Raw genomic sequence first — 26,812 nt, 5'->3', positions numbered from 1 at the left:
TTTCAACTATGAAAACAAAATGAATAAGAGGACTACCATTATTAACATATATAACCTCCTATGAATGAGATGGGAGACGATTACATTATTATTGGTAATAAAGGGGTGTATTTGTTTGTGGTGTGGGGAACTCATTGTAGGTTGAGAACTGCTCATTTGCCTGTACTTTGTAAATACAGATTCTGTTAAATACATACGCAGACTGCTGAGATTGGCTTCCGCTATAAAATAAAGCAAAAAACAATCAAACAAACAAACAAACAAACAAACATATAAATACATTGGAAGGAGCAATACAAAAAGTAACTTAGTAAGGGACAGAGCTCCTATGACTCCATTTATTGCCAGACAGGGCAGAGGGAGGTGCCAGAGTTTAATAAAAATGTTCGTTCCTGGATATGTTAGATTGGATAGAGGTGTAATATTCTCAATTAGGGTCCTCACAGCACGTGCTGCAAAGGTGCATGCACTAGTTTAAGATGATACAGCGAACTCTAATATCCCCTGCACCACGTGATAATGTTACCGGACCCAGGGCAGCTCCATGCGCCCTTGTCACGTCACCATGGCAACCAGGCCAAGCAGACGGAATGCCTGTTTCGCAGGACCCTCAGGAAGATGGGAGAGGGCGGGGCCAGAGCTGATTCAGAGGAGGGAGGGGTGAAGAGGGAGACAGAGCATGATGGAGAGGAGGAGAAAGGAGGGGAGGGGGCAGCACTAAGCTTATTCTCAATGCAAAAGAAGGTTCTGCAGAGACTGCACACAAAGAGCCAGCAGGGCAGCCTGTCATACAATATACAGGTAGAATTTACACACACTGCACTGCTCAGCTGTGATATATATACGCTTCACTGTCCAGCTGGCATATACACCTGCTGCACACACCATATAGGAAATATATGTATATACACATCTATATGCACACTATAAATGTATAGATATGCACCTTTCTGCTATTATATATGTATTAGAGCATCCTGACATACAATATACAGATAAAATATACAAACACTGCATTGGGCACCTGTAATATACACACTGCAGTGCCCAGCTGGGATATACACCTGCTGTCCACACCTTACAAGATACATATATAGCACATGCTTCTGTGCTGAACACTATACACATATAGACATACACCTTCCATATATCATATAAAAACTACAGCAGTCTGACTCGCATTACATACAGCCTGTTATTATGTATATAATATACAGAATATATTATCAGGCTGGTTTTCACACTGCTACTATTCTATCCAATATATAGAGCACAATACACACCCACTGAGCCCCGTCATACTACTCTATACTCATTTCTTATTCTGCTCAGCCTGCGCTCTTTTTAGCTGCAGAAACCCACTGCACATTGTACAGGAAACACACCTGCTACGACCCATCCTGAGAACAATGGTGGCTGGATATTGGGATGTACATTGTGTCCTGGGAGGTGATGGGGGACATACTGCGGAATGATGAGAAGACACCCCTGAGAATGGTAAGGAGCTGGCACTATGTGGAAGGGGGTGTGATCGCTTTACATATAGTCTCCTATTCTCTAGGATGTAGCAGTGTGACATGTCATTGTGTGGTGACCCTAGGGTAACCTAACTCCATGTGTATGGCTGGTACACACTGTAACTCCAGGGGCCTGAGGCTTGAGGATACCTAACAACAATAGCATCCAGGAAACCAAATCCGTGACCTTAGTCATGACATGAAGGGTGAAGGGCTGGCATACTCATATTAAGTTATTGGACATGGGACATCTTTCCCTTCTGGTGCTGGTTAACCTGTTCATTGTAGTAGGGGTGCTAAAGTGTTAATGCTGGATGATGGGACAAGAATATGACTTTGTACATCAGCCAAATATTAATATTGAGAAAATGTAATTTTGTATTGTTCCATTATGACAGTGAATCTTTTTTCGTATATTCTTCTGAAACAAATAAGAAAGGATCTTCAGACATGAGAGAATTGGGAATTTACAAATATTAACATAATTCTGATCGTATATCTCAAAAAATGTGCTCTTAGTTTTTGATTGCCAAGTGCAATTTGCAAAGAAACATTTGTAAAGTACTCTTACCAAATATCGGACATGTTGCAATACATAGATTACCATTAATGATAATGCTTCAGTGTAATAATCTCATGGAAATGTCATTGCTAAAATGAGTGAGTGGTGATGTCATCACTTATATGTCATGAGTGGTGACATCATTCCATTATGTATGCAATTATATATGTTTAATACCATGTGTAAATCTCAAAAGAGTCTTATAACCTATATAGAACAAAAAAGACCTCCAGTCTGCAATGCTGTTCATTATTCTGTAAAACTGTATGTTATGAGAAGTCTAAATTATGTTTTATGTGCTACAGTTTTTGACTTGAGTAGCATTGGTTTAGTATTGCTATATAGAATCCTGAAGTGTGCTTTCATTGTGTATTTTTCCATATAATTGTGCCACCTGTGATGAATTTTTTAATGAAACTTACAAGAAGTTAGTAGTTTCAAATGCAACAGTAAGGTGGAGGTTCTACAAAGTATTGGTGCAATGGGGCTTTGGTGAAACAAGCTGCTTGTGCTTATCCTTTAAATGGCTGCAGGCATTGTCTAAAATATATTGATATTGGAGCCTGTCATTGTCTAGCTGCCTCGTGTTACATGAAAACAATGCCTAATGTTACAGCCTTCACAATGCAACTGCTACAGTAGCAACAACTGCAGTGACAACACAAGGTATCACCTGTCCCGGGAATAGCCGCAGTTCAGCTTGTGTCTGTGTCTGCAAAGTACTGAAGCAATATTTGAAAATGTAATTCCATTATTTTGTCTTTTCAGATACTTATATATATTTTATTACGTATCAACTACAGTATGTGACTGTTAGGAATGATATAATTATAGCTAATTTTAGATGTTTTGTAAAGGGATCTTGTGTACCAGGACTGTTCCAGGATTCCATTCCGCTCTTCCGCATCTCTTCTTGCATCTGTGGAGTTAGAGAAATGTTTAGATCAGAGGTTCTAAACCTGTGTGCCTATGCACCCTGTGGTGCCATGGGACATTTGCAGGGGTGCCTTGGATTGGTGGTACAAGACCAATTCAATTTGTTTATGGTCAATGTAATTGGCAAAACCAGTGCTGGTGGCTGCCAATCATACAGTACGTGGACAAACAGAATCAAATCTTGTCCCTCACCTCATAATTGAACCTAAAAGGGGGGTACACACGGGCCAATACGGGCTCAGCGCGATGTGTGCTGAGCCTGATGTGAACTTAGCACACATCGCAGCGGGTGTCTGTACACATGCTGCAATGTGTTCTAGCCCGATCCTAACTAGACCGCAAGGCTCAATGAGAGCCTTACGATCTAGCCAGATTGTGCCTGCATGCAGACCAATCTAGAGTCAGCGATAGCGATGCACGGCCCTATCGCTATGGTGTATACACACAGAGCGATGTGTGCTTAACTTCTAAGCAATCTAGTTAGATTGGGAACCACTGGTTTAGATCATTGTTTTACTGCACTTGGCACCTAATGGTCCCCATACACTTGTGTGATGCCCCACGCCGCTACATCGCGGGGCATTGCACCGGCAGTTCAGGTACGATGAAATTGCACCTGAACTGCCAAAGTGATTACAATGCGATCATGCGATAGATCGCATGGTAATCACGTGATGGGCACGTCACCACCGAGTGGGAGCGGCCTGTGCCCATCACACATCGCAGTGCGATATATTGCATGTGTTTAAAAAATGAAAAAAGTGATAAATATGTGCAGCACATGAGATCCTGAGATGCGAGAGTCGATTGGCGTGCCCGCGCATTGCGTCGCATGGTGCATGATATGTGCATACAATCATGCGATTGATCGCACAGATGCGATTGAAATTGTATGATTGTATGCCATATCGTATAAGTGTATTGGGGCCATAAAAGGAAGTATGGTATGCCGATAATACGCAGCACAATTTTTATCACTGTATTTAGATTTTTTGCTTTTAGAAAGTGATCACTCACTATTCATGATTCACTGTACCATCTCGGGACCTGCAATTTAAAACTGATCGTTTCATTACTATTGCCACATGCAGCAGCAATAAACAATGTCTTTTCAGAGCAATTTATCAAAAATTCCCTTCTCAGCATGCCCATCCCGATGAAGAGTGAAAAAGTCAACTTACAATGCATACGTTTAATGGCAGAGTTAGGCCTGGCTTACCTATTGCATGTGCATATAGTCTGGCAGGGAAGGATTCAAAGATCCATCTCTGTTGTAAAATGTGTAAAAAAAAAAAGATAGCCTGTAGGCTACAAATGCTCCAGGGTTCCAGCTCCAATAAAGCTATGCGTTTCAGAGCTTGGTAATGTGACCTTTTATGCCGTACTCATAGAAAAGCTATTGGAACTGCTTGTTTTTACACACAAAAATAGAGAGCACCGCAAATATGAGATGTTCCCAGTGCTGAATAATATGGAGGTGTTCAGTTAAGAGAGGTCTTTTTATCTGGCTTCTTAGGGAACTTTTAAAGGAAATGAGTGCTGCACATTATAACTTAACTAAGGGGCCCTAGAACAGAGCAATCACTTGGCTACATCCCCTGTATTAATGATAAAGAGAGATCTTTATGAGAAACTAAAAAAAAACAACGTATAAATGAAACAAAAACAAACAAAGCTAAAACTATGAGGCTTAACTAATAACGTGTTGTCCAACATAAATAATATGTATGTTTTCATATTTTATATAGAAAAAAACAAATGGTTACTTCAATCCATTTGTAGAAGAAAGCCCCTTCAGTCACTGTTATAGGTGCTAGGAGCCAGCAAAAGGCCCAGGTAGATCGGAGGAGTGGGCTGGCTGCTATTTCTCCCTAGCTAAAACTTTACTCCATTCAGAGATAGTGATAAGTTAGGGTAAACAAAAAATATATTTATTGGTAAATAGTTAAGGTTTGATGCTACCATAGAACTTTCCAGGATAAACATCATTAACTGTGTTACCACAAGTAATAGTTGTCTTTTCGTCTTTTCACTTAAAATGACTCCCATTTTAGCTACAGTAGCATTAGGGCTTTTTGCTATTTGCTAAATCTGCCCCTTGGTTTTACTTAAATACGAAATATACTTCTTGCAAATGACATTTCTAATATTGTTCATTTTAGGCTTGTTTGTCAAAATCCTGAAACAATATTGTTCTCTCCTAATCCATCTCTCTGTAGACTAACATGAAAGAGGATCCGCCTGTTTACATCAATTTAGAAGCGTTGCACAGTGCAATGAGTTAAGCTAAACACACCTAGGTGTGAGCGTCACCTCACCAACCTGCTTTACTATACAGTCATAATAAGTAAGAAAAGTAGCATAGATCACTGACTTTCTATCACTGTCAGATCATGGGAATATCATGTGGGAACAATGAACCAGATGATCACTGGTAAAAGCAGAGACATTTTTGTTAGGCTTTCTCCTGTAGTATTAAACCAGTCACCATGAGAGGAACTCTGCAGCTAGGCTTGTTAAAGTGTCCAGTTCATAAGTAATATGAGCAAATGATTTATATTTAAAGATTGTAAAGACAATAGTAATAAAACAATACCTGAAATAAAGCATCATATTTATTTTATTTATAATAATATAAACTGTAAATATTCAAATGTATTATTCTTAAAATTTTAATTTTGCTTGCATCATTTGTGATATACTATCTGCTTTATTACCTTATTAAATAATAGGGAAATATTAAAACTTTTCTATACTGAGATTTGGGACTTTGAGGCATTTTATGTACATATAGTGCTGACCAGAAAACAGATTGCATCTATAATTACTGATTGCATCTATAATTACAGAATGGCAATTTAAATATACTAATATTGGGGGCATGGCCTGTACGAGAGTTGACATGGATGTGTTTATGCTAAGCTCCTGCTACTAAACTTTTTTTATAACCATTTCTGTGGTACCACTACTTACCCCACAGTGCATTGTCCACAGTGTGGCTGGGAGTTGCAGCCTACCTCTCCAGCTGAAGCTGTAGCCTGGAGTCATTGCACACAGCCAGGGGCCTAGCCAGAATGATGTGAGGACCATAGTAGGAGCATTTGGGGGCACTCCCCACTGCTTCTAGAGAGACACCTTTCTCCACAGTGTTTACTAATTTTATGCCCCACAATATATCCCTAGTACATTTATGAACCATACCCCGATAATGCCTTAGGTAATTTTATGCCTCATAGAAGTTCCCTAGTTCACATTACCACACAGTGCAACATTGTATTCCCCCAAGTTTACAATATGCCAAATTGTAGTGCTGCCAGTAGATATTGGGGCTAATTCAGATGTGGACGGAGTGGCTATCAATAGCTCTGTATATTAATGCAGCAGGAAGCATCTTTTAAACGTAGACACCTCCTGCTTCAGTAGTGATCCGACCTGCATCCTATGACTGGCATCGGATCACTGACGCATCATCATGTTTCTTGCCGCACCCATGGGGACGCCCAAGCCGTCCAACGAAGAGGCTAGGAAATCTTGGGGATCCCTGGCTTTTCCCTCCCACTAAATGGTGGTAACATGCCTCTGTTATCACAAATGGAGGCCGTCTTCGCCCCCTCCCTGCCCCCAAAATGGCATCAGACTGTGAATCGCTCACAGTCTGATGTCGGTCTGCTTCTTACATCGCAGGACCCGTTCACAAATGCACAGAACCACTCCTGCGCATGGTCAGAGTACCAAACATTAGTAATTTGCGCATCCGGAAACAGATCCAGCGGGATCTGAATGAGTGCCATTATGCTACATATTGCCTCCAGTTCGTATTATGCCACATTGTATTTTCCCCAATTCAAAATATGCCACATTGTAGTCCTGCCAGTACACGTTATGCCACACAGTGCCTCCAGTTCACATTATGCACACAGGAGACGGGGACCAACCAGCTCCTACCTGAGGGGATACTTTAAGTGGAGATCTTCTTAATTTAGACACACTGTCCCTTTCTTGTACTATCCTAAACTCGGAGCTCAATTCCCACCCCTTAGTTTCACACTATAAACAAGAAGAAGCCTACCTTCCGACAGTGCTGGGCTTACTGATTAAGGCACTATATATAAGGAGGAAAATAGGCGGAGGAGGTGTGTTGGGGTCGCTCCTGTGAGCGTGAAACAGGATTTTGACAGATTAATCACATTAGTGTGGCGCTTTAAGCTGGGTACACACCTCAGCTGATCAAGTTAAATTCTCCCGATCAGCAGAGTAATGTGTTCTCAGTTTGACCCTCTGTGACCTTTGTACACGCTAAGCTAGAAATAGCTGGGCACCCAGCTTTACTGAGAGGAAGAGATCACCACTGATTAGTCCTCCTTTTCGGGCCTAGGCAATGGGCCACATCCAATTTCTTAGCATGAAATTTCCTGAACTTGATATACAACTAAAACACTGGGTTCGGGTCCTCCTAAACCTCTGAGCCCCATAGCAATGGCACCCCTTGCACTCGCTATAGCTACACCAATGCCAGCAGTTGTGTTTCATTCATTCCTGATGGTGACAGCGAGGTTCTGGTCTTGATCCTGTCATCTTTGTAGGAGGGTGAGACTGTCCTGCAGCCCCTTCCTTCTGGGTATAGGTCTTCATCCCCAGTAGCTGCGGTCTTCTTCCCTGGCTGTGGTCAAGGCCTAGAGATGCTGCTTGCGGGTGCTGAGACCCAACTCCTGCAGAAAATTTACGGCCCCTTTCCTTGGCATGCCTGGAGATCATACCAACTGCCCTACATCCCTGTCCATTGTTATGGAGAACAAGGTAGAGAGGGGAAATCAAGAGCTACATTACTCAGCCATGGTACTAGTAGGCCTGTGGTCTCTCCCCACTGGTATTGCTGATTACCTACCACCTAAATAGCTTGCCACTCACCACTGCCCCTGGGTTTCGTTCTGACTCTCTGGTTCCTGCTTTAGCCTGGAACTGCCCAGCTAATTTAATATTGCATCCTACTGTTCTCCAAGTTTCTGGGTCTCTGGATTTGCAGCCCTGTGGGTTTATATCACTCCACGGAACGAAGGGACATGACTAAATACAGAGGCGTGTTCATGCTGCCTCTGTAAAAAGGGTACATTTGTCCCCATTCAGTAGCTGCACCGTCTCCCCACCAGACCCTGGCCCAAGGTGATTACACCCTTCTCAGTGCCCCTGCTTCTACCATATATACCAATATTCACTATGCCTAAAGCCATAAATCTAGCTTTCAAGGACTGGTATCTTACGTTACAGCTGCCCAATCTTCTAATTCCGAACAACCTCCCACCAGCCCATAAATGGGTTGTGCCTCTGATGACAGCTCAGATGGTAGAGAGTCAACTGCTCCTTAAACTAAAGCTAACTTCTTAACTGTCACACAGAAATTTGGACCTTCATACAGTCTATGCAAGAAGAGGTTCGCAATGCTATCTCAGGTCTCCAAAAGGACCTTGGTTCCTGCATTGATGATTTAGGAAAGAAGACAGTAGGAGTTGATCAGCTTCAAACAAATGTAAGAACATAATATAATCAATGTACAATGATATTCTTTGGATGTTTGATAAACAAGAAGAACTCAACAAAAGTGAGAGGAGGAGCAATCTTAGAATCTGTAATTTCCCAGGAATTTGTAGAAAACATTTAGAGCTCTATCTCCTTTGCTTTTTTTCATACCCTGGCCTCTTCCATTCCAGACTATATGCTACTGCTGGACAAAGCTCATTCTGCACTCCACCCCAGGTTATTGCATCCTGCCATTTTGAAGGATGTAATTTTCCACTTAAGGTAAAGGATTAAATCTACTTTCAGGTTGGCAGTCCTCCACTATCACCTTTTGAAGGTTCCAATATTCTTATCTTCCAAGGTCTATCTCCAGTTTACCTTGGAAAGATATGAAATACAAAACCAAAATCTTTAGAGATCACAACATCAAATATAGTTGGGGATTTCTCTTAAGTCTTCAAATTCTTACACCTAGGACTCCGAACGAGGCTCTTTCACTTATTCCACATCTGAATCTTTAAAGCCTCTCTCTGCCAAATAACTCCTCTCCATCTCCTAGGACAGTCTCCCTAATACAGAGAGCACATTGTCTCCTCCAAGTCCAAACCTTTCTCAGGGACTTGATTGGCTTTCTGGTTTGGCCTTAGCTGTCTTTTTGCCCTGGCTCTTGGTGGGTTGTTTAGCCATCTTCATGGTCAGCATCAGTCACGTTATACTATCCTTTACTATATGAGTGTTATTACCGCCATTGCATTCTTGTTTCAATCGTTCTTTTTATTTTATTAGTTTGATATTTTAATTTCTTCACTTGCATTGTCTGTTTTACTACACCCCTATTTAATTGTTATTTGATTACATCCACGACTTTGCCTTACATTTACAGAGATAGTGTACTTGTGGGGGTGTATAGCTCTCAGGTTACATCTAGCTGACACCTGCCATTTTCCTCCGTTATTCTGTAATATTCTGTTGTTCCTCCATTTTTGCCTTCATTTATTATATTTTACAGTTATCCTACATGGGATCCAGTCAGGATCCCGGCGGTTGGGATCCCGGCAGTCGAAATATCAATGCCGGAATCCTGACACTGCTTGGAATGCCAGCGCTGGCATCCCAACTTGGGTCACAATCCCGGCACCAGGATCCCAACCGCCGGGATCCCGAACGAGTGTTTACTGGACCGCTGGAGAGGTAAGCTGCGCGTGGTGGTGGTGCGGGGTAGGGGGGTGGTTAAGGTGGGTGGTTATGTTTAGGCTGCGCAGGGAGGGTTAGTGTTAGGCTGTGGGGATGGGGTGTCAGGTTTAGGCTGCAGGGAGGGGTGTAAGGTTTAGACACCCCGGGGAGAGTTAGGGTTAGGCTGCGGGGAGGGATGGTCAGGGTTAGGGGGGCATTGGGGAAAGGTAAGTATACATACCTTGTCCCTGTCAGGATTCTCGCCATCGGGATGCCGCAGTCGGTATTCTGGCTGCCAGTATCCTGACTGTCAGTATATCATACCAATCCCAATCTCTTTTCACTTTGGACCCCTTTCTGTTCTTAGCACTCAACACTCTTTAGAGCCCACCTCTAGTGCCAGTTTTGCCTATCCCCCACACGGTCGCTTTGAGTGATGTCGGACACCCCAGTCCTCAAGGATGTTACTCGCCTCTTATTCCACCCCTTCCCTTCCAATTCTTCCCCTGCACCTTTCCTTGCTCAGAGTTTTATTTGCAGTTGAACACACTCCTGCGCATTAAGCTTTTTTACCTAAATTACTACTTGTCCCTTTTACACACTGAATAGGGCTGCTCCACTCCACTGGCATGTGTTGTTCTCTGCTATCTCTTCTTAGATGGTTAGTAAACTTACAGTATCTTGAAACAGATACTAGATGACATTGTGGCAGACTTTTCAAGCACCCATCACCCAAATCTAAAATCTAAATGCTTCCCTTATAGCAACCATGCATGTGTTCCTAGACATAAGAAGAAGGGAGTGGCAATATTATATTCTAATCATTTTACTTTTGTTCCCATGACTCTGAGGGGAGATATTTGATATTAATGGATTAACGGAATAATATTCCTTAAACACTGGTCAACATGCCCTTATAATTTACTTACACAGCACAGGAGGCTTTAATACCATGTTAGATATTCACCTTGATTGGTCCACTCCACTGCCCACTTCACTTTAATGTGTGTCATTTAGCAAATCCAAAGCCTTTCCCTACTACTGTCACAGCATCTCCTGTTTGATGCCTCTGTATGACATGCACTATAGAATTGACATGACCTTTTTCAGTTCTGCTCCCATCCAGGCTATTTTTTATGGGTCTTTTTTCTCTAGCACCTGATCTGACCATTGCCTTAACTGTAGATATGACTGTTTTCTCAATGACCACGCAAATGATAGTGTCCTACTTAACCCCCCCAAATCTCTACTAGAAATTGAACTATTGCATTATTTTTCTACTAATATTGCTCCCTCAATCTCTTCTGTGTTGTTGTAAGATGCCCACAAAGCTGTAAACTGTGGCTATCGAATCTGAGCCTCTGCTCACATTAACAAAATAAAGCCCCAAAAGTTCTAGATCGTAAAGGGTGTATTTGCACCAAAGACCTCAATCATACAAATTTTGTCTCTGAAGAGGACTAGTCTAAATTAATAGTGGCCATAAACAAACTAAATTGACTTTTAATAGCTAAAGCAGAACATGTCTAAAATGTATAAATCAATCCTTTGCAAAGCAGAGAGATTGTTGTCTTCTAACCAAGGGTGAAAACATCACAAAATAATAAAGTATTTTGTCTGTTAAAACCCCATCAAGCAAAGATTCTCATAATCCCAAAATCATCACCAAGGCATTTCTCATTTCTCATTATGATATATACAGTACTTTGTAACCTTCCCCAAATTGGACTACCAGTCCACTATACTACAACAATATAGTTCTACTTAAATGCCACCTGCCCTGTATCACTTCTGAAACATAGGAGGTGCTTGGTTGAAAGATTAGGGATTTATAAATTGCATCTACTATTAAATAGATGAAATCCAACAAAATCTTAAGGCCCAGTTGGCTTCACAGCTTCATATTAGAAGATGTTCCAAAAGGTGCTCATGACCCATCTGTTTTCTTTGTTCAACAGTATCCTTAAAGAAGTCTCCTTCTCTAAGCTAATATTTTAGTAATTCATAACAAAAGTAAGGACCCTACTCATTATGCCCATTACCGGCCCATCTCCCCATTAAACACAGATATTGAACTTCATTAAAATGTTCTAGTATTACCTCCTTAACCTATTCATAACATTCATGGTTGTTGCATTCCAGGGAGACATGCATGGGACAACACCAGAGGTACTATTAGCCTTATACACTCATATACTTCCAAGCTACCTACTGTATTGCCTGTTGTCACCCCTGATATTTGCATTAGTCTTAAAACTCCCGGCTTACAGAATTTGTCTTACCCAGGACTTCACTGGATTTGAATGTTCTATGAGCATATGGGAAGATTTCAGGGTCTAAGACAGAAGCTCTCCCCCTACAAATGAAGATATTTGGGTGGTCTTTCCCTCCCAGAGTTATTACCCTCTTTAAAGAGAGAACTACCCTTTCATCACTAAGTCCTTTCATTCATGAAACCAGACCTATTCAGGTAGCTGTGTAGGATTTTTGTACTTAAAATGAATCTCCTAATGAGACTCCTCTACATGTTTCAGACAGTGCCAAAATCCCCAATGTTATTATTGCTCAGATCCATAAATAGTTCTTGCAATTTGTGTGTGGGATAAAATTCTGAGAACCATCTTTATAAATTGATGCCATGCAACAACAAATGGTGGACATGGTTTCCCGGATATCAAACTACAGTATATAACTGTATTTATCTTCACACCTCAGCCAGTGGAGAATTTGTTTCTAGTTACATGTCACAGTGTATAGAAATAGAGATCTCAGTCTACCCAGTAGCTTTTTTGTCCTTATTGTTGGTTACGATGTGTTCCATCCACCTGCTCATTAATACCCCTTTTACATCACACAAATAACTCTGTATATTGCCGAGTTGATGCGGGTCAAGGTGCGGTGTGAAAGGGGTTTGTGAAAATTTCCTGGATCGACTGATCCGGTATGTCAACCCAGGAATAAAGCAGGGTTATTCCCAGGTTGAAGTGCAGTGTGAATGGGTTGCCGGGTCGATGCAACTCGGGACCCGTTCACTCTATAGGGAGAGGTGTCGCTTGGTCATGATCTGATCTCCAGGCTCTGCCTCCGCACATGTCACCAATCCGCCAATATGCCAGGTAGGGTGCCAGTCTAAAAGGGGTCTAAGCCACAGCCCCCATCACCATCCTCAGCCACAGCCCCCATCACCATCCTCGGCCACAGCCCCCATCACCATCCTCAATCACAGCCCCCATCACCATCCTCAATCACAGCCCCCATCACCATCCTCAATCACAGCCCCCATCACCATCCTCAATCACAGCCCCCATCACCATCCTCAATCACAGCCCCCATCACCATCCTCAGCCACAGCCCCATCACCATCCTCAATCACAGCCCCCATCACCATCCTCAGCCACAGCCCCCATCACATCCTCAATCACAGCCCCCATCACCATCCTCAATCACAGCCCCCATCACCAGCCTCAATCACAGCCCCTATCATCATCCTCAATCACAGCCCCCATCACCATCCTCAGCCACAGCCCCATCACCATCCTCAGCCACAGCCCCATCACCATCCTCAGCCACAGCCCCCATCACCATCCTCAATCACAGCCCCATCACCAACCTCAGCCACAGCCCCATCGCCATCCTCAATCACAGCCCCATCACCTTCATCAGCCACAGCCCCCATCACCATCCTCAGCCACAGCCCCCATCACCATCCTCAGCCACAGCCCCATCACCATCCTCAGCCACAGCCCCATCACCATCCTCAATCACAGCCCCATCACCATCCTCAGCCACAGCCCCATCACCATCCTCAATCACAGCCCCATCACCTTCCTCAGCCACAGCTCACTGTTATGTGTGGCCACTGCAGCTTGCTGCTTATTGACCTAGACGCCGCTGCAGCTCTTTACTGTCTGTATTTCTGGCTGTTTCCTACCAACTAGGATGTTGGCTGCTATGTGCTGCAGCACACCTGTTTGGAATGGCTTGTTAACTGATTCCAGCCTGATGACTCCTGTGATTGATCTTACCCTCATATTGGGTATCCTGGTCAGTTCCGCTCTGTCGGTGATATTCCCTAGTCCTGACCTAGTAAGCTTGTCACACGGTCATGCTCCACCGGAACCGCCCTTCCTACTCCCCTGGCACCAGATGTATGATCGCATCCTACTGAAAGTGTCCTCAAGCCCCCCTTCCCTGCTAGAAGTCATTAGCTGCAGTGGAAAAATGACAGTCTACCAATATAACAAATCTCATATTTTTGTTCAGACTTTGAGCCTATGGTACTCCTTCACCACAGCCACCCCAGCACGTAGGTATTCCCAGAGGCTGTCAAACCATCTATAGTGTTCACTCTAGGCTGTTTTAGCAGGGCGCCGCGCCCTGCCCGTTTTTTAGCAGGCAAAACCCGCCCTGCCCCTTTTGCGGCGCCCTGCTAGAACAGCCGCCCGCTTCCTGCCCTCCCGGCGTGTATAGATGCCGTGCGCATGCGCACGGCATCCATTCACGCATTGGGAGAGGGCTGGGGGAAGCCCAGCACCGACGAAGGTGCTGGGCACACCCCCAACAGTGACGTCGCCGGCCACAGACGCTCTCTATAGTAGCGTCTGTGGGCCGCACCGCCCCCTAAAATGACGTATGCGTGGCCACGCCCCCTAATTTGCGTGGCCGCCCCCCATTTCGGGCGAAGCCGCACGCGCGAACATGTGCCCCCAGACTCCAGCGCCCTGCCCCTTTTCACTCCTAGAGTGAACACTACATCTATTCTGAGCATCTATACTCCCCTGTTCCACCGTTTGTATGTTTTGTATTGCTTTTTCTCCTGCTCTGCTTATTTCGTTCTCATCTATTCTTTATTAGTGTCAACTTCCACCCCTCCCTTTACTTTCTCGACCCTCATTATATTAGCCAAAGTTTATATACCTGGTCCATTTATGTTGAATATTGTTGTTAAATTTCTTTTTTTTTAGTTACAAATTTAAATTGTTTCAATGCTTACAGTGTGCCTTTTAGTTTTACTACTAACATTGCTGTTGTATAATATTCTTATCCACTATGTTGATATGCACATGTGTTATCTGATGTCTTTGAATCATTAAAGTATTTAATACAGATGTGTCCTCTTACATCTTGGCTCCGTGCGCTACAAGTCGCGTTATACAACGCATGATTGCCGTGTGACTTGGTAGCACTGAGTGTCATAGTACATGCAAGCAGCTTCTGCTGATTAAAATTATATGCTGCATGCCTATATTCTGTGTGTGACTGCGACTGTATTTACATACAAAATGCTATGCTACAGTGTTTTCATGGAAAACACTGTAACGTGCCATTTCGGATGCAGATAGAGCCGCAATTACACACAGAATATAGGCACGCTGCATATCATTTTAGTCAACAGAAGCTGCTTGTGCGTTCTATGACATTACTTTGTGTCTAAGAAGCATTTTGCACAGAAAATACACAGAATAGACACTCGGCACTACATTGCATGGCGCGACTTCAAGGGCTGTTTAGCGTGACTGCAGCAAGGATGTAAGAGGACACATCTGTATATACAGTATTGTGCAAAAGTTTTAGCAGCTGTGGAAAAAATGCTGCAAAGTAAGAATGCTTTCAAAAATAGAAGTGTTAGTAGTTTATTGTTAACAATTAACAAAATGCAAAATTAATGAACAGAAGAGAATTCTAAATCAAATCAATAATTGTTGTGAACACCCTTACCTTCAAAACAGCATCAGTTCTTCTAAGTACACTTGCACAAAGTTTTTGAAGGAACTCGGCAGGGAGGTTGTTCCAAACATCTTTGAGAAATAACCATAGATTTTCTGTGGATGTAGTTTTGATCAAATCCTTCTGTCTCTTTATGTAATCCCAGATTAACTCAATGATGTTGAGATCAGGGCTCTGTTGGGAACATATCATCACTTCCGGGACTCCTTGCTCTTCTTTATGCTGAAGATAGTTCTTAATGACATTAGATGTATGTTTGTGGTTGTTGTCCTGCTGCAGAAGAAATTTGGAGCCAATCAGGTGCCTCCTTGATGGTATTGCATGATGTAGAAGTAGCTGCCTGTATTTCTCAGCATTGAAGCACAAAGAAACGGGCAACGTTGAGGACAGTATACTCAATGGTCTGCCAAGGAAACTTTGTGCATCAGATGAAAGACATATCATGCAAACTTCACTTTGAAATCGGAAGATCTTCAGCAGTGCCATCAGCTCAAAACTGGCAGAAACCAGTGGGACCCAGGTACATCCATCTATTGTTTGGAGTTTGGCCAGAAGTGGTCTTCATGGAGGAATTGTGCACAAAAAGCCATACCTTCAATGTGGAAACAAGGCTAAGCTACTCAACTATGCACGAAAACATAGGAACTGGGGTGCAGAAAAATAGCAGCAGGTGCTCTGTACTGATGAGTCAACATTTTACATATTTAGCTGTAAGAGAAGGCAGTTTATCTGCTGAAAGGGCCGGAGAGCGGTACAATAAGAAGTGTCTGCAGGCAACAGTGAAGCATGGTGGAAGTTCCTTGCAAGTTTTGGGGCTGCATTTCAGCAGATGTAGTTGGGGATTTGGTCAGGAATCAGGATTAATGGTGTCCTCAATGCTGAGAAATAGAGGCAGGTACTTATCCATCATGCAATATCATCAAGGAGGCACCTGATTGGCTCCAAATTTATTCTGCAGCAAGACAACGACCCCAAGCGTACAGCTAATGTCATTCAGAACTATCTTAGAGCGTAAAGAAGAACAAGGAGTCCTGGAAGTGATGCTATGGCCTCCACAGAGCCATGATCTCAACATCATTGAGTCTGTGTAAGATTACATTTAGAGACAGAAGAATTTGAGCAAGCCTACATCCACAGAAGAGCTGTATTTAGTTCTCCCAAGATGTTCATTTAAAAACTGTGTGCAAGTGTACCTAGAAGAATTGAAGCTGTTTTGAAGGCAAATATTGATTTGATTTAGATTTCTCTTCTGTTCATTCACTTAGCATTTTGTAAATTGATAAAAAAATAAACTATTAACATTTTTATTATTGAAAGCAGTCTTATTTTGCAGCATTTTTTCCACACCTGCCTAAAACTTTTGCACCGTTCTGTACATATAAATACAGTACACACACACACACACACACACACACACACACACACACACACACACACACACACACACACACACACACACACACACACACACTCTGTCTCTCTCTCTCAAGTGAAAACTATGGCCCTCATTCCGAGTTGTTCGCTCGGTAAATTTCATCGCATCGCAGCGATTTTCCGCTTAGTGCGCATGCGCAATGTCCGCACTGCGACTGCGCCAAGTAAATTTGCTATGAAGATAGGATTTTTACTCACGGCTTTTTCTTCGCTCCGGCGATCGTAGTGTGATTGACAGGAAATGGGTGTTACTGGGCGGAAACACGGCGTTTTATGGGCGTGTGGATAAAAACGCTACCGTTTCCGGAAAAAACGCGGGAGTGGCTGGAGAAACGGAGGAGTGTCTGGGCGAACGCTGGGTGTGTTTGTGACGTCAAACCAGGAACGACAAGCACTGAACTGATCGCAGATGCCGAGTAAGTCTGAAGCTACTCTGAAACTGCTACGAGGTGTGTAATCGCAATATTGCGAATACATCGTTCGCAATTTTAAGAAGCTAAGATTCACTCCCAGTAGGCGGCGGCTTAGCGTGTGCAATACTGCTAAAATCGCCTTGCGAGCGAACAACTCGGAATGAGGGCCTATGTTCAAAATAATGTTCTTTCCCCAGATCATTTACACTGCCCATATAGTTTATAGAATACTGTATTTACAGAAAACAAAGTCACACTGGTAAGATGTCCGTATTAAGAAGTTGGCATCATTCCTGCTTTTTCATGAGGCAATTTATGACCCTGACACTGTGTGACTCAAACAGAGGTCGCCCCTTGGCACGTTGGGTCCGTCTCCCCGTCCTGCAGGAATCCATATGGAAGTAAACTGTGCACAAATCGCTTTGGGCTTTATTTAAATTGCAGCTAACTGGGTTGTGCAAATTTCCATCTCCAACGAGGAACGTCTATAGGAGGCAGAGCAAAGTTTAGTCAGTTTTATTTTTTAAGTGTCTTTGCACACTGTTCATATACTAATATATGCACTATGTACAGTATCTGTTTTCTGATGCTGGTGTTTAGTCAGTGATCAACAGCATTTAAGGTAGTGTAAATCAGTTTATACTTTGATACTGTATCTTGTATTCCAAACAGGAAAGACTACATTTTATATGATGCTTTTACATATTTTTTGTAAGATAAATAAATACATAATATGAGTATGCACAGCTAATACTCACTATAGTCCCAATCTCCTTTCTGAACCTTATTTGCTTCCCCTTTCTGAGCGCTGCCCTTTTCAATGAAATTTTAAGATGTCTCACAACATTGTGTGAGTGTGTGTGTGTGTGTGTGTGTGTATGTGTGTGCATATGTATATATGCTGTATATATATACATGTCCTACATCAGAGGTTCTCAATGGGGGAATGTGATGCTGCCATATTTCCCAACACCCAGATTGCGAAGCATTCCTGATATTGGCCCCTGCAGCTACCGCTATCTGAACATGACGGTAGCTTATTTTAACCAATCTTTATCAAATGTAATAGCGCTAATAACAATATAAAAATAAGAAATATATGTGTAGACCACAGGTATGGAAGGTTACTTCCAGATTTATCTACCAATTTAGTTTTTGAGGACTTGTTTAAGGAGGTGCTGGGCACTGGCCACCGTTATCAGAGCCGTAACTAGGTGCGTGCAGAGGGTGCCACTCAGGGTATGTGTAGAAGGTGCGCCCACAGGGCAAATGCGCTGTTGGCGCACCTTCTACATATACCCCGAGTGGCCGCATATTCCCCCTGCTGACAGCCGCTCCTCCCGTTCCCGCTCCCCTGTGCGCTCTTGCAGCATCTGGCGCCCGCAGCCCCAATCTCTGACCAGCGGGAGCTTCTGCCGCATATAGTCTGGGGCAGCGCTGGCCACCAGTAAATCCCCAGTGTACTGCGCTCCCATGGCCGCCCCCTCTCTTGGCCTGCAGTGCAGTGTACAGAAGGAGTCCCGGGTCAGAAGCTGGCAGCAATGCAGGAAGAAGGAGAAATCATGTAAGTGGCTGCCTACACACTACACTACTCTACACTACATTACACCCTAAGGGTAGGGGGGGATGTAAGGTGCTCTACCTGCAGTAATGTGTAAAAGGGGACTCTACCTGGCGTAATGTGTAATAGGGGCTCTACCTGGAGTAATTTGTAAGATGGAGCTCTACCTGGCGTAATGTGTGACGGGCTCTAGCTCACGTAATGTGGGATGGGGCTCTACCTGGCGTAATGTGTGATGGGCTCTAACTGGCATAATGTGTGACAGGGGCTCTACCTGGCATAATGTGTAAAAGGGTCTGTATCTGGTGTAATTTGTGTAAGTGGCGCTACAGTGTGGCGTAATTTGAATAATGAAGACTACTGTGCAGCATAATATGAATTGGTATAGTTTTGTGGCTACACCTCCTCCCCATAAAGCCACGCCCCCTCATTTTGGTTGCATGCCTCCGGCACACACAGCGCTAAAATGTCTAGCTACAGCACTGATCACTATTACTGCTGTTGAGAAAGGAGAGCTGCACCTTTATGCAAGGCACTATTGGAGGACATCAGGCACTGCCAGTGCACATATTTGGGCCATAATGGAAAAGGAGCCACCTCCAAAATACCTTTGGAAAGGTGAGACTCCCATGCAGGCCAATTAGGACTAGAGGACAGGTAGATTTAGAATACAGATTTTCTCTAACGTCCTAGTGGATGCTGGGGACTCCGTAAGGACCATGGGGATAGACGGGCTCCACAGGAGACATGGGCACTTTAAGAAAGAATTTAGGTTCTGGTGTGCACTGGCTCCTCCCTCCATGCCCCTCCTCCAGACCTCAGTTTGATACTGTGCCCAGACGAGCTGGGTGCTTTTCAGTGGGCTCTCCTGAGTTCGCTGAGAGAAAGTATTTTGTTAGGTTTTTTATTTTCAGGGAGCTCTGCTGGCAACAGACTCCCTGCATCGTGGGACAGAGGGGAGAGAAGCAGCCCTACTCTCTGAAGCTAGGTCCTGCTTCTTAGGCTACTGGACACCATTAGCTCCAGTGGGATCGTACGCAGGATCTCACCCTCGCTGTCCGATCCCAGAGCCGTGCCGCCGCCCCCCTCGCAGAGCCGGAAGACAGAAGCCGGGTGAGTATGAGAAGTAAGAAGACTTCAAATCGGCGGCAGAAGACTCCGTTCTTCACTGAGGTAACGCACAGCACTGCAGCTGTGCGCCATTGCTCCCACACACCTCACATACTCCGGTCACTGTAAGGGTGCAGGGCGCAGGGGGGGGCGCCCTGGGCAGCATTTGGAACCTATTTTTGGCAAAAGTAAACATATATACAGTTGGGCACTGTATATATGTATGAGCCCCCGCCAAGAAAATGCATATTTAAGCGGGGCAGAAGCCCGCCGTCGAGGGGGCGGGGCTTCTTCCTCAGCACTCACCAGCGCCATTTTTTCTCCACAGGAAGCTCCCCAGGCTCTCCCTTGCAGATTCACGGTAGAAGAGGGTAAAAAGAGAGGGGGGACACATAAATTAGGCGCAAAAACACAATATAAACAGCAGCTACTGGGTTAACATTAAGTTACTGTGTTATTCCTGGGTTATAGCGCTGGGGTGTGTGCTGGCATACTCTCTCTCTGTCTCTCCAAAGGGCCTTGTGGGGGAACTGTCTTCAAAAAGGGCATTCCCTGTGTGTGTGGTGTGTCGGTACGCTTGTGTCGACATGTCTGATGAGGAAGGCTATGTGGAAGCAGAGCTGGAGCAAATGAATGTGGTGTCTCCGCCGACTGGCGCCGACACCTGATTGGATGGATATGTGGAAGGTTATAAATGATAATGTTAATTCCTTACATAAAAGGTTAGAAAAAACTGAAGCCTCAGGACAGTCAGGGTCCCAACCCATGCCTGATCCTATGTCGCAGAGGCCGGCAGGGTCTCAGAAGCGCCCACTATCCCAAATTGTTGACACGGATACCGACATGGATTCTGACTCCAGTGTCGATTACGATGATGCAAAACTACAGCCAAAATTAGCTAAATCCATCCGTTATATGATTATAGCAATTAAGGATGTGTTGCACATCACAGAGGAAATCCCAGTCCCTGACAAGAGGGTACATATGTATGGGGAAAAGAAACCGGAGGTAACCTTTCCCCCCTCACACGAGCTAAATGAGTTATATGAAAAGGCTTGGGAATCTCCAGATAAAAAACTGCAGATTTCCAAAAGGATTCTTATGGCGTATCCTTTCCCGCCAACGGACAGGTTACGCTGGGAATCCTCCCCTAGGGTGGACAAAGCTTTAACACGCTTATCCAAGAAGGTAGCCCTGCCATCACAGGATACGGCTACCCTCAAAGATGCTGCGGATAGAAAACAGAAGGGTACCCTGAAGTCCATTTATACACATTCAGGTACCTTACTGAGGCCGGCGATCGCGGCGATCGAAGCTGCACAACACAGCTAGTTCCCAGGAACAGAAGTCCTCCACGGCCTCTACAAAATCCACCGCCTGACGCTGGGGCTCCACAAGCGGAGCTAGGCCCGGTGGGGGCACGTCTTCGAAATTTCAGCCACAAGTGGGTTCACTCCCAGTTGGATCCCTGGGCAATAGATATTGTGTCTCAGGGATACAAGGTGGAATTCGAGGAGATGCCCCCGCACCAATACCTCAAATCGGCCCTGCCAGCTTCCCCCCACGAGAGGGAAATTGTGTTAACTGCAATTCACAAATTGTATCTTCAACAAGTGGTGGTCAAGGTTCCCCTCCTTCAACAAGGAAGGGGTTATTATTCGACCATGTTTGTAGTCCCGAAACCGGACGGTTCGGTCAGACCCATATTGAATTTAAAATCCCTGAACATATACCTGAAACGGTTCAAGTTCAAGATGGAATCGCTGAGAGCGGTCATCGCAAGCCTGGAAGGGGGGGATTTTATGGTGTCTCTGGACATAAAGGATGCATACCTTCATGTCCCCATTTATCCACCTCATCAGGCGTACCTCAGATTTGTGGTACAGGATTGTCATTACCAATTTCAGACGTTGCCGTTTGGTCTCTCCACGGCACCGAGAATATTTACCAAGGTAATGGCGGAGATGATGGTACTCCTGCGGAAGCAAGGAGTCACAATTATCCCATACTTGGACGATCTCCTCATAAAAGCAAGATCAAGAGAGCAGTTGCTGATCAGCGTAGCACTTTCTCTGGAAGTGTTACGGCAACACGGCTGGATTCTAAATATTCCAAAGTCGCAGTTGGTTCCTACGACTCGTCTGCCTTTCCTGGGCATGATTCTAGACACAGACCAGAAAAGGGTTTATCTCCCGATGGAGAAAGCTCAGGAACTCATGACACTGGTCAGGAACCTATTAAAACCAAAACAGGTGTCAGTGCATCACTGCACTCGTGTCCTGGGAAAGATGGTGGCATCATACGAGGCCATTCCCTTCGGCAGGTTCCATGCGAGGACTTTTCAACGGGACTTACTGGACAAGTGGTCCGGATCACATCTTCAGATGCATCGGTTAATCACCCTATCCCCCAGGGCCAGGGTGTCACTCCTGTGGTGGCTGCAGAGCGCTCACCTTCTCGAGGGCCACAGATTCGGCATTCAGGACTGGGTCCTGGTGACCACGGACGCAAGCCTCCGAGGTTGGGGTGCAGTCACACAGGGAAGAAATTTCCAAGGTCTGTGGTCAAGTCAAGAGACTTGCCTTCACATCAACATCCTGGAACTAAGGGCCATATACAACGCCCTACGTCAAGCGGAGACCCTGCTTCGCGACCAACCGGTTCTGATTCAGTCAGACAACATCACTGCAGTGGCTTATGTAAACCGCCAAGGCGGCACAAGGAGCTGAGTGGCGATAGTGGAAGCCACCAGAATTCTTCGCTGGGCAGAGAATCACGTAAGCGCACTGTCAGCAGTGTTCATCCCGGGAGTGGACAACTGGGAAGAGTGGGGACTTCATCAGGAAGTCTTCGCACAGATTACAAGACGGTGGGAACTGCCACAGGTGGACATGATGGCATTCCGCCTCAACAAAAAGCTACAGAGGTATTGCGCCAGGTCAAGAGACCCTCAGGCGATAGCTGTAGACGCCCTGGTGACACCGTGGGTGTTCCAGTCGGTCTATGTATTTCCTCCTCTTCCTCTCATACCCAAGGTGCTGAGGATAAGAAAAAGAGGAGTGAGAACAATACTCATTGTTCCAGATTGGCCAAGAAGGACTTGGTATCCAGATCTGCAAGAAATGCTCACAGAGGACCCGTGGCCTCTGCCTCTAATAGGACTTGTTGCAACAGGGGCCCTGTCTGTTCCAAGACTTACCGCGGCTGCGTTTGACGGCATGGCGGTTGAACGCCGGATCCTAGCAGAGAGAGGCATTCCGGATGAGGTCATTCCTACGCTGATAAAGGCTAGGAAGGACGTGACAGATCAACATTATCACCGTATATGGCGAAAATATGTTGCTTGGTGTGAGGCCAGGAATGCTCTTACGGAGGAATTCCAGCTGGGCCGTTTCCTTCACTTCCTACAGTCCGGAGTGAATTTGGGCCTAAAATTGGGTTCCATTAAGGTCCAGATTTCGGCCCTATCCATTTTCTTTCAAAAAGAGTTGGCATCTCTACCTGAAGTTCAGACGTTTGTAAAGGGAGTGCTGCATATTCAGCCCCCTTTTGTGCCTCCAGTGGCACCTTGGGATCTTAACGTGGTGTTGAGTTTCCTGAAATCCCGCTGGTTTGAACCACTCAAAACGGTGGAGTTGAAATATCTCACGTGGAAGGTGGTCATGCTATTAGCCTTGGCTTCGGCTAGGCGTGTGTCAGAGTTGGCGGCTTTGTCACATAAAAGCCCCTATCTGGTTTTCCATGCGGATAGAGCAGAATTGCGGACCCGTCCACAATTTCTGCCGAAAGTGGTTTCATCTTTTCATATAAACCAACCTATTGTGGTGCCTGTGGCTACTACTGACTTGGAGGATTCCGAGTTACTTGATGTGGTCAGGGCTTTGAAGGTTTATGTAGCCAGAACGGCTAGGGTCAGGAAAACAGAGTCGTTGTTTATCCTGTATGCTTCCAACAAGCTTGGTGCTCCTGCTTCAAAGCAAACTATTGCTCGCTGGATCTGTAACACGATTCAGCAGGCTCATTCTGCGGCTGGATTGCCGCTGCCAAAATCAGTTAAGGCCCATTCCACTAGGAAGGTGGGCTCTTCTTGGGCGGCTGCCCGAGGGGTCTCGGCATTACAGCTGTGCCGTGCGGCTACTTGGTCAGGTTCAAACACTTTTGCAAAGTTCTACAAGTTTGATACCCTGGCTGAGGAGGACCTTGTGTTTGCTCAATCGGTGCTGCAGAGTCATCCGCACTCTCCCGCCCGTTTGGGAGCTTTGGTATAATCCCCATGGTCCTTACGGAGTCCCCAGCATACAGTAGGACGTTAGAGAAAATAAGATTTTACTTACCGGTAAATCTATTTCTCGTAGTCCGTAGTGGATGCTGGGCGCCCGTCCCAAGTGCGGAATTCTTCTGCAATACTTGTATATAGTTATTGCTTCAATAAGGGTTATGTTATGGTTGCATCTGGGTTGACCTGATGCTCTGTTGTTTATCATACTGTTAACTGGTTATTTTCACTTGTTATACGATGTGATTGGTGTGGCTGGTATGAATCTTGCCCTGGATTACCAAAATCCTTTCCTTGTACTGTCAGCTCTTCTCGGCACAGTTTCTCTAACTGAGGTCTGGAGGAGGGGCATAGAGGCAGGAGCCAGTGCACACCAGAACCTAAATTCTTTCTTAAAGTGCCCATGTCTCCTGCGGAGCCCGTCTATCCCCATGGTCCTTACGGAGTCCCCAGCATCCACTACGGACTACGAGAAATAGATTTACCGGTAAGTAAAATCTTATTTTAAAGATGTCTGCTGTACTCATTATTAAGTTGGGAAGAGAGAGCGACACTACATCAGTGGACAGATGCTCAGTCTGCAGACTCTCCCCGCCAGCTCTTAACTCTCACATAGGGGGTAATTCTGAGTTGATCGCAGCAGAAAGTTTGTTAGCAATTGGGAAAACCATGGGGGTAATTCCAAGTTGATCCCAGCAGGAAATTTTTTAGCAGTTGGACAAAACCATGTGCACTGCAGGGGGCGCAGATATCACATTTGCAGAGAGAGTTAGATTTGGGTTGGTTATTTTGTTTCTGTGCAGGGTAAATACTGGCTGCTTTATTTTTACACTGCAATTTAGATTGCAGATTGAACTCACCACACCCAAATCTATCTCTCTCTGCACATGTTACATCTGCCCCCCTGCCAGAGGCGTCACTCACCTCTTAGACATCCGGTGCGGCGGCAAAAGGGGGGCGGGGCTTCGGGGGGAGGGGGGGCTTCGCGGACTGACACCCCTTGTTTATCAGCTTGAATGACTTGAAAGGGCGTGGCTTCCAGAAAGGGGCGGGGCTTCGCGTCCCGACACACTTTTTTTTTTTCAACTTGGGGGGTTAGGAGGTGCAGGCTCACTCCTGGGGAGTGCTGTGCCTGCAGTGCTGGCTCGTACACAGTGACAGGAGCCGACTGCGGCACTTAATATAACAGTGCAGCACTCAGCTCCTGTCTCTAAGCAGGAACCGGCATTTTGGTGTCACCCCTTGGCGGGTGACACCCGGGAGCGGGCCGCACCCCCCGCACCCCCTTTGTGACGCCACTGCCCCCTGCAGTGCACATACTTTTGCCCAACTGCTAACAAAGTTCCTGCTGTGATTATCTCAGAATTACCCCCTATGGCCCTCATTCCGAGTTGTTCGCTCGTTCTTTTCCTTCGCATCGGTGCGATTTTCCGCTTACTTCGCATGCGCAATGTTCGCACTGCGGCTGCGCCAAGTAAATTTGCTAAGAAGTTTGGTATTTTACTCACGGCATTACGAGGTTTTTTCTTCGTTCTGCTGATCGTAGTGTGATTGACAGGAAGTGGGTGTTTCTGGGCGGAAACTGGACGTTTTATGGGAGTGTGTGAAAAAACGCTGCCGTTTCTGGGAAAAACGCGGGAGTGGCTGGAGAAACGGGGGAGTGTCTGGGCGAACGCTGGGTGTGTTTGTGACGTCAAACCAGGAACGACAAGCACTGAACTGATCGCACTGGAAGAGTAAGTCTCGAGCGACTCAGAAACTGCAAAGAAAAATCTTTTCGCAATATTGCGAATACTTTGTTCGCAATTCTGCTAAGCTAAGATCCCAGAGGGCGGCGGCTTAGCGTGTGCACTGCTGCGAAAAGCGGCTAGCGAGCGAACAACTCGGAATGAGGGCCTATGTGCAGTGCAGGAGGGGCAGATATAACATTTGCAGAGAGAGTTAGATATGGGTGGGTTATTTTGTTTCTGTGCAGGGTAAATACTGGCTGCTTTATTTTTACACTGCAATTTAGATTTCAGTTTCAATACACCCCACCCAAATCTAACTCTCTCTGCACATGTTATATCTGCCCCCCCTGCAGTGCACATGGTTTTCCCCAATTGCTAACAAAGTTCCTGCTGCGATCAACTCAGAATTAGGCCCATAGTGCAAGATTTCACCCGGCACAGGGAAATCCGCCTCCCATTTAGCACATAGATCCAGTGCATCACTTATCTATCTTGGGACTTGTAGTTCCACAAGGCTGATTCCTTTACTTGATATTGCAAGCCTCATACAGTATATATTTATATGCAATGAATTTGTTAAGATCAATGTGAAGTTTTATTATATCATTGATGTTTTTTACAGAGGTTATATTTATTTTATGAATACTGATATTATTGTCTATGCTGATTCTTTAGCTAATTAAAATAATTATAAGTATTATACCTGTGGTCTACACATATATTTCTTATTTTGTTATTAGCGCTGTTTCATTGGATAAAGATTGGTTGGAATATTGTGGCTTATAAATTATATGTTTAAAATTATATTTATTATAAAACTAAATATTGGGGACTACATATTCCCCTTAATAGCGCCAGG

At 44.9% G+C, this 26,812-nt stretch overlaps 1 protein-coding gene across 2 annotated transcripts in view; it reads left to right on the top strand.

Annotated features, from left to right (window-relative positions):
* Positions 1–693: 693 nt before the first annotated feature.
* LOC134945028 (uncharacterized) overlaps positions 694–26,812 on the top strand; it is a 277,136-nt gene continuing 251,017 nt past the window's right edge. The window contains exons 1-2 of one of the 2 annotated variants that reach the window (XM_063934039.1): positions 694–801; positions 1,349–1,497. In XM_063934039.1, the coding sequence (XP_063790109.1) occupies positions 1,429–1,497 (69 nt within the window). In that variant the 5' untranslated portion in view covers positions 694–801; positions 1,349–1,428. Of the gene's footprint in view, positions 802–1,332; positions 1,498–26,812 lie in introns of both variants that reach the window. The other variant, XM_063934038.1, reaches the window with a different exon arrangement.

Source organism: Pseudophryne corroboree, chromosome 7 (assembly GCF_028390025.1).
Source record: "Pseudophryne corroboree isolate aPseCor3 chromosome 7, aPseCor3.hap2, whole genome shotgun sequence".
Taxonomy (NCBI): Eukaryota; Metazoa; Chordata; class Amphibia; order Anura; family Myobatrachidae; genus Pseudophryne; species Pseudophryne corroboree.
The sequence above is the reverse complement of the archived record's forward strand: the minus strand, read 5'-3'. Positions and strand labels throughout refer to the sequence as shown.